At 31.2% G+C, this 9,312-nt stretch overlaps 1 protein-coding gene across 4 annotated transcripts; it reads right to left on the reverse strand.

Moving 5' to 3' along the window:
- Positions 1–1,388: 1,388 nt before the first annotated feature.
- LOC112797957 (F-box/kelch-repeat protein At5g15710) lies at positions 1,389–3,863 on the reverse strand. 4 transcript variants are annotated; one of them, XM_029298037.2, is made up of 4 exons: positions 3,666–3,859; positions 3,470–3,529; positions 2,055–3,355; positions 1,389–1,855 (listed from the first exon to the last, which is right to left on the reverse strand). In XM_029298037.2, exons 3-4 carry the CDS (start codon positions 3,330–3,332, stop codon positions 1,799–1,801), a joined length of 1,335 nt encoding a protein of 444 aa, XP_029153870.1. In that variant the 5' UTR covers positions 3,333–3,355; positions 3,470–3,529; positions 3,666–3,859; the 3' UTR covers positions 1,389–1,798. The 4 variants fall into 4 exon arrangements, with proteins under 4 accessions (XP_029153870.1, XP_025696871.1, XP_029153871.1 ...); XM_025841086.2 differs by having other exon boundaries at positions 2,055–3,529; positions 3,666–3,863; XM_029298038.2 differs by lacking the exon at positions 3,470–3,529.
- Positions 3,864–9,312: the final 5,449 nt, after the last annotated feature.

Here is a 9,312-nt window from a genome sequence, read left to right on the forward strand (position 1 = left end):
CAATGACTCACATTTCTCTGCTGGTTACATGCTGGCCAAAATTCAACAATTCGAATGGTATCATTATGAAATTCTGTTAGACCCAACCGATCAAATCGAAAACCTGATAATCAATTCGAGTGGTATCATTATTTAAATTAGTTAAGTAATTAATTTGATTAAATTTAGTCAAAAACAATAAAAGCCAGTTAAAATCGAATAAATCATTATTGATTAAATTGATAACAAACTAAAAAAAATTGGTATTTACTATACATGATATTTTTTATTAAATATATTACATAAATAAAATTAAATTATATTTACAAATTAAAAAAACTTTTTTTATTAATTATGATATATTTTCTGTTTCCATAATTATTATCTTTATTTTTTTTCTATAAATACTTAAAGAGTATGTTAAAAATAAACTAATTGATGTATTATTAAAATTTAAAAATAATAGTTAATTTAATACAAAATAAAACTAAGAAAAGACATTTGTTATGAAAATGAGAAAGTAAAATTAAATTGTATATAGTTATTTAATTATGATCGAGTTAACCAGTTAAATCAATAATTATCAGTTTAGTTCTCACAACTATAACTCCAAGTTACATATTCTATGATTGAGGACCATTCCAAGCAAGTCAAAACAACTAAATAATTAGTTATTTATGCTGATGTGGCAATACACTATTAGTGTATGAAAATTATAGATATAAGACAAATTCACATGCACATATCTGTTTATTTTCCTTTTGCATTATGTGGAAACCACAGAATGCCTCAAACATAAGCAGGGAAGTTAAAACCAATGTATGATTAATGTCTACAATGCATAATCACTGAAACTTCAACTTCCTGAAATCACATCATGCATTGTGTTTCTCCAAATGCAATGAACACTAGGCCAGAGAACCAGCCATCACCCCCTTTTCCCTTCCTCTTCAAGTTGTCAAATGTCAAAGGTTAATCTCAAATGTAGAAATGACAGTGAGATCTAACCATTTCAAAATTATGAACTATATGATTGGAATGCAAACATAGGAAACAAAACATGGTGCTGGCCAAACCACCACCAACAATAATTAATAGTAACAAATTAGGAAAGAGCAAAAGTGTGTGAAAAAAGTATCTGCTTTCACAAAGCTCTTATCAAACTTGGGAAACTAGATCACATATTCTTCCTTATGAATCAACAATTTCACAAATGGTGGAGTCATAATTCCATACCTTTCTCCTTGATCAAATTTGGCACAGAACACTACTGAGTACTGAGAAGAGATTGCAAAAGAATGGAAGCAAGAAACAGTAGCTCCCACATTCCATTTGAATATCTTCTCTATACTTTTGAACATTTTTTTGTTTACAGCAGATACTATATAACTAGTATACAAAATAACAACTCAGTTAAACCAATTTCTATAATTTGGTCAGGATCAATTTCCGAGAATTACAAAGTAAATCATGTTCTGAATCAGGGGAAAGGAAAAAACAAGTTGAGGATAATTCATTTACATGAGAAAGTTACACAATGTTACCGTTCAAGAGAAGCTTCGAAACAGTTATATTACACCGGTAAGCCAGCATGCATGGAAGCAGTTAACAGATTAAGAAGCATGATTTTGATATCCACACTTTCAAGCAGTAATCATCATCACCGAAGAGAATACCTTCATAAAATTGTGTCCCAAAAGTCATCGCCGTACATGTATCAGTACCCTTGTCTGGAAATTTACAAACAATACCCTTGTCTGGAAATTTATAAACATTCCTCCAGCTGTGTGCATCAACACCAGATCTTAGTCACATTGTGTCAGTATCTCCATAAAGGTGTTTCACTTTTGATTCCATTCAAAAAGCTTATAACGAGCTGCACATATGGACAAGGGCATGCTTTTAGATGTAAGATATGTAACTGATAAACAAATCAATCCGTTGTGGTGAATATCGCTATCAACAGTTAGAGAGAATGTCATGGCAAAAAATGCATAATGATCTCTGGTAAACCTCTGCCACAAGACTTTAGTTTAGTATATCGATGCATCAAACCTTGGCTTGTAGAAACATACTTGATTGTTATATGACTGAAGAGCACACCCACCGATCCAAGACCAGATCTTTTTATCGACATCAAAGAGAAGACCCTTCCCTTGGTTCCAAGATGTGAAGCAGATTAAATTGTCCTGGCCAAAACATTCGAATCTCTCAGCTGATAGTCTCAACAAAGCACGAAAATACTTGGGGGGCATCCTGTTGATCTCCACCCATGTAATTTTGGCATGATCCAACTCCCAAATTCTCATACTCTGTAGGGTACTATAAAGGCCGATCCTTCCGACAAGAAAAAGACGCTTCTGGGTACCGGCAACCAAATATCCATCTAACAGTGATCGTGGAAATTTAGCTGGAATATGTTCCCAGCATCCTGTATCTAGTCTATACATCATCAAACCAAGTGGCGAAAGGGTTTCCAAGTACAATCTGGAGTCGCAATAGGCCATCTTTGACGAGCAGAGATTAACTGCAGGCATTATCTGATGAACTGACCAACTGTCTGCCTTCGAATCATAAACTTCAGTTGGCAGTGACTTGTCACCATATATGTCACTTGTGGCTATAACTTTAAATGATCGATCCATCCGATCAACAACCATTATCAGTTGCCTTTGCTGATTGTAATGCATGCTCGGCAACACTCTCCAAGCTTGTGTGAGGGGATTGCAAACCAGAGTTTTAAATGTCAGCCCATCATGCCCTGAAAAGCACACGAGACCACCGGAAGAACCAACCAACCAGAACGCCCACTGCGGCAAAAATGTAAAAGGTATTCGGTACCAAGCTTTTAAGGGCAAGCTAAAGACTGAACATTGAGGGATCTGTGAGTTCTTCCAAAATGTGAGAAGACAAGGCCCGTGGGATGGAACACTTGAATGGAATTTCAGAAAACTACTGTCTTGAAGCAGTGAATTCCACCGTTTACACACCGAACGAAGCCGGAAAATCAGAAATGGGGGAACCCTAGCTAAGATCTCGTGCAATAAGTCCTCAGGCAGCATTGCCCAAATACTATCCTCCATCAGAACATCAGCATGCACTGCTTTACCAAATGTAGCAAGTGTTTCTTCATCCAAACCCCTTGGTTTCGTCTTAACAACCTTCTGCCGCGAAGGGCTAGTGTTCCTCGAGCCGGCACGACCGATAGGACTAGTATTCCTTGACCCACCACCACACCTTGGAGGGGAAGCTTGCTTATAGCATCTCCCATCTCCATAAAAACCTCCATTTTCTACTAATTGACCACTACACTCACCAGAACCTGCTTCCGAAGAATGCTCAATACGATCCATATTACTCCAATTCCTTGAAATCCCTAAAAACCCCAATACCCCCAAATCAAACAAGATTCCAGATTCAGATTACTGTTCCAGCATCACAACGACCAAAATATATACAGATACCGTTTCAATTTCAAATCAGTGCTAACCCCAGAGTTCAAAATTCCGAAGCAATCCCAGAAATGTTATCCCAGATCAAGATCCAAAACCTTCATCAATAGTCAAAACGATGAATATTTACATGCCCCAGAGACCCAGATGAAAAATATACATAAATTCAACAAAAATAAATTTTTTTATTTTTTATTTTGAAGGAATCAGCAGAGAATAGCAAGGTGTATTTACCTCAGATTCGGGAATGATGCAGTTCCTGTTGATGATGAAGAAAACAGTTGCAAGAGAACATAGAATCTGAATTTCTGACATGAACATGTGTAAGGAACAATCAAACTAGGTTCATGTTAGACTCTCTCTCTCTCTATCTGTTTCTCTCTCTAGTTGTGTTTGATTTACTTTGTCACTATTTGACAAAGGGAACAACAAAATTCAAGAGATTACTGTGTGGTACAGTTATACAGTGCGAACAACCACACCGTGCTCAGCCAATGAATTCTTGCCACGTCGACATTGTTAATCATATTGCTATTTCATTTAAGAATTATAAAGGTGTAACACTAGAGATAGAGACCAAATTGTTTCAGCTTTAATTTTTAAAAATTATTTTATTTATTTTAAATTTTTAGATATTAAATTATAAAATTTTAATTTTAAATTTTAATTTTTTTATAAAATTAAACTTTTTTAAATTAAAAAAATTAATATTAAGTTATTAAAAGTTAATTTTTTATATTTTTCTTAGAAAATATATCTCTTAACATTTGTGGATAATTATTTAACTTATATATATATTCAGTTTTCTACATATCAGAGTTCAATAGAAATATAGAATCACATAAGAAACTTCTCACAAGAGTTTACATAATAAGCTGTTGAGTTTAAATTTATTTTTGAAAATTTTCCACCACTTTTTTCATATTTGTGATGTTGATTTATTTTTTTTTATTGGTGAGGGTTGCTTTAGTTTTATTTAATCTTGTGTTGAAAAAATAAAAACCATATAATAGAAAATAAAAATGAATAAACCATATAATTTCATTTTGATTTTCTATATATATACATGATGAGTATATGATTATTATGAATTATTAAAATCATAAATAAATATGTGGTAGGGGTGCAATAAGCTGCTGGTTTATGAGATGGCGGATAATGATGGCTAATTGTGAATTGTGGAAGCAGAGAGTGTAATGAAAAGCATCACAAAAAAAAAAGAAGAAGAATACATATGAAGTTTTTGTTGTTATTCACCTAACTTCTCGTGGTTGCTCAAACTTTAAACTTAGCTAGATTAAAGAAGTAAAGAAAAATAAATACATCAACTTAGAGAGAAGATTAAAGTTCATCGAGAACTTTGGAAGTTTCTTTTAATAATTATATTATTTTATAACTGAATTGTATTCTCACCTTAAGTAATTTTTTAAACTCACAAAGCTTCTATAAACACTTTTAATTCCTCCCTTTGAATAATATCCAACCTTTCCTAATCTTTCTCTAGTATTTAGTTTTTTCAACATTGCAATTCTAACGCTAAATATGCTGACGTAATACATTCTAGTATCAGTTTGTGTATTTTTTTTTTCAGTCATTTTTTAAAAAAATCTTATATAATTAATCATACGTAATTAATAGTTATAATTATTTATATTGAGATTTGTCAATAATTCTAATATTTTATTTATATTTTTAAATAATTATTATAATTATTTTTTATATTTCAGTGAGCCAAAAGTTTTAATACTAGGTAATTTACTATTACGACCATGTATTTTGCTTTGCACCGCTATACAATTGGGTTTAAGCATGATCGAAGCAATTCCAAAATTTATAGTCCATTTTTTTTTTGGTATTACATTTTGTAGTCCAATTTTATTTGTTTCTTATTTGTTCATACTCTAGCCTAAAAATTAAAACTATGATCCAAAATGAATAGATCATCTTGGTCAAGCCCAAAAAAAAAAAAGCTCAAAACTTACGTAAAGTCATATGAGACACCTTTATTATCATCTCCAACCCCATTGAACAAAATTCAATCACTTATAATTCGTTTCAGATACGTCTCAAAATATTTATCCATCTTTTTTTAAGTGATGATAAATTTTACTGAAAGAGAAACTTCATTTTTTAAATCTTTGACTCTTTATCCTATCAAAAATAGTGCTTAGAATATTCGTTTTAATAAATAACATAGGATATTAGAATGAATTATATTATGTAAAATAAGTGAATATTCTAAAAGTATTTTGTTAATTACTTATTTAAATACACTTACATATTTCCTCTTTTAATAATTACTCGTTTAAATACCAAATCCCACTTGTTAATTTCAGAAAAAGTATATAACCGTTTCTTGACTTAAAATTTTGTTGAGGAGTTGAAAGTTAAGTTTCAGGAACAATGCTTCCAACGCGTATATATATTGGGGTATCTAGTGTACAGATGTAATTGTGAAAATTTTTGTCTTTTATGGTTATTTGTTGGTTTTGAAAGCGTATCACTAAAAGTATTACTTAAAGAAAAAGTGTTACCCTTAATCGTTAACTTGGCTCTGATACCAATTTTTAGTTGTAATTTCTTTTTCAAAATTTCCATTAACTCTTCATATTTTGTTTCGAGTAAGTTTATAATTTGTATAGATTTGGTTGGTGGTACTTTATAGTTTACAATTTCATAATAAAAAATATTGACCATTTTTACTATTACTAATTCTGATTTTATTTTTATAGTTTTTCAATCTTGTTTTAGTTTATAATATTCTTTTTTGCATGGATTATTGTATGTAAAATCTTTTATCTGTTTGTCTTTTTCTTTAATATAATTTTTCAAATCCTCAAAAACTTCTTTTATTTCTACACTTTCTGTTGTTTCTAAATATCTTTTTAATTTTTCAACTTCATTCTCCATTTTTTCTTTCAACAGCTTTAATTCTTTTAAGTCATAATATGGTTGTCCAGGCATTTATAAATTTTTTAAGTTTAGCTCCAACTTGTTTATATTTGTTCTTATTTCTATCCTTTTTATTATAAGGTCATTAATTTCGAACTGAAGATTATTTAATTCCCTTTTATACTCCTTTATTTTACTTTTTAATTTTTTTGCTCTTTTTCTTTTTATTTTGTTTTTTGGTCTTTCAATCTTTGTATACTTCATTATTTATCTTAGAATTTCTGCAAATTCTATCATCGATTCATCACTATTTTCTAGAGATTCTATTAATTTTTCTAACTCTTCAACTTCTCCTTTCAATTTGCCATAGATTATTTTTAGAGCTTTAAATGCTCTTTAATTTATTTTAGAAAACTGTAAATAATTCAACCGATTTTCTCTTTCAAAGAGCTCTTGTTTCTTGTCTTGATAGGTTACATATATTTTTTCTTTATTTATTGTCATAACTTAGTGTTTAGGGTTTCATTTAATTTTTCGACCTTTTTTGTTAATTCTTTTATTTCAGAATTTTCTTCTTTAATCTTTAACTTAGATAAGATTAACGGGCTATTAATTTTGGATTCTCTTATTTGAAAATTCGATGAAACTAATTTTCCTGATGGTTCTTTTAGTAAAAGAACTGGATTTTCAATGGCTTTATATTTTGGTATTTCTGTCTTTACAATTTTCTGAAATAATTCATCGACATAAATTCTTTCTCTGTTTTTAAATATTATACTATGATGGCTATTTGTTAAAGCATAATTTATTGCATATGTAATTGAAAAGGGTTCATCGTCTTGTTCCATTAGATTCTTTCTGTGAAATTTATAAGCCAAACTTATAGATCTTCCAAGATTTTCAGTTGATAAAGGTATAGCATATCCAAGATGGGCATTGAATTTAACATTTACGTTTGCCAAGTTTCCATGAACAATTCCAATTATTTGATCTATTGGGTCATCAGTAATTCTTTTGTCACAGATTGCTAAGCTTATTGGTGAATTAATTCCTTTCATATATGTAGATTTGATTAAGACTTGTATAGTACTAATATGAATCCATCCAATTTTAGATCTTTTTTGTTGATCCTTAATTTTCTCAATCTGTTTACTCAATTCTTCATCATTTATCAAAGCTATTTCAAGTTCTCCATTGGCAGATTTTATCTTTATAGGGGCTTCAAGTTAAATTTTTCCATAGTATATTATATTTTTTCTATTAAAAACTTCTTTTAAAAGATTTTGTTTATTAAAATTTTCATTTGATTTGAGATTTAATTCTGTTTTTAGAACAGCCTATTTTTCATTATCTAATAAGGCAGATAATCTATAATAATCAGATTCTTCCGTTAATTCTAAACTTTCTAAATAATTCATAACTATGAGATTAGGATAAAGGCGTACCTTTCTGGAGAAAAACTTCCTTTATTTAGAATATTTACATAAGATGTTTTTATCTCCAGAGGGGAGATTGTAGATACTAACTCCAGAGGGGAGTTTAGAATTGGTTTTTCCTAAGGGAATTCTTCTTCAGACTATAGAATCGCCTCGGCAGCTTCCTCCTTGCTCTCCTAGCATATGAGTACTCTTAGCCTCCTGCTTTCCATTGTCTGATGCTTTCTACAATTGCCTAAGCAACCTATTTATAATGGTTGGGTCTGATGGACAATTCCCTTCCTTACCCTTCTTATGACGTCATTGCTTACGTCATTGTTTATTATCTTGCACCAGCTACATTGTTGGTGCTCTATGACCTAAGCGCTTACGTCACTATGCAATAATTTTGAGAGATGCTTCAGATGTGCTGTCCTCCTCTTTCATCATGTGACCTTCAGATGCGTTGTCTTCTTCCTTTATCATGTGGGTTGATTCCGTTTCATTATTGCTTTCTTCAGATAACTCTGAGACACATAGCTGGCACTTGTGGTCTTCTCTGTCTTTTATCAAATAGCAGAGATTCCTCTTTATCCCTTCGGGGAGCTTTTCTAAGAGTCCAGATAAGTTGTAGAATGCTGATTCAAATTTCACTAAGAGTCTCATCTCTCTTTCTTCAATTTCATTCCTTTTACTGGACACAAGCAAAGTATTTCTGCTTTTATAATTGATTCTTGTGTGAGATTCCCTTGTTATCTTTTGAGTTCTTTCGAAGACCCTTGCTAGTGTGCTGGCTAGTCTTCCTTCATGACTGTAGATTGTTAGATCTTGAACTTGATCAATTGGTTGAAAATTTCCTGGGAAGACGGACATGAAGATTACTTGATGTGCTGGAACCAAGCATTCTTCTTCTTCATTAAAAATAGGTTGACTATTCATAAATTTTAGGGATATATCCCTTGGATTTACGTTGTCAATCATATTTTTAAATCTTTTTACTGCATCAATGAATCCTGTAGGAAACTCACTAATAATTTTCAAATCATTAAAAATTAAAATTGTATCAATTAATCCATACTCGAAAAACTGATAGGTGTCAGATGGGGAAGCATCTGGAAATATAACCAGCTTTGTTAGCTGTTCTTTGGCAATAGGATAATATCCCAAGATTGCCCTTTTTTCTTCAGTCCAATTCAGGACTATGTTAAGGGTTTCTCTGAGATTTGATCTACAGACCCTTTTCTTTTCCTTGATTTCAGCCCTTGTAGGAATGTTTCTTATTATTCCTGTTCTCTGGGTTTGAATTGGAGCTTTATCTGCTCTTTTTAGGGTTTTCTCTGGATGAAGAGCTTCATATTCCCTGAAAGATTCCTTTGCTTCTTCTAGTGTTAAAAACCCTCCTTTATGAATTATCCTTGATTGATGTGTAAACGGTGCTGCTTTCTCCCAGGCATCATATACTCCTTTCATGGGGTCATTATAAATTACATAATATTTTTTATTTTGGGTGGATTTTTTGATAATTTCAGCAATTATTTTATTTTCCGAAATTTTTTTTTCACCTGATTTGTCCA

The sequence above is a fragment of the Arachis hypogaea genome, chromosome 4 (genome assembly GCF_003086295.3).
Source record: "Arachis hypogaea cultivar Tifrunner chromosome 4, arahy.Tifrunner.gnm2.J5K5, whole genome shotgun sequence".
NCBI lineage: Eukaryota > Viridiplantae > Streptophyta > Magnoliopsida > Fabales > Fabaceae > Arachis > Arachis hypogaea.

What these genes read in the sequence shown, in the direction of transcription:
- LOC112797957 (XM_025841086.2), bottom strand. Translation starts at nt 3,332, where the DNA reads ATGGATCGTATTGAGCATTCTTCGGAAGCAGGTTCTGGTGAGTGTAGT. An exon ending in TTCAGTCATATAACAATCAA is followed by an intron (nt 1,856 to 2,054) that starts GTATGTTTCTAC and finishes CCATATGTGCAG; the next exon opens with CTCGTTATAAGCTTTTTGAA.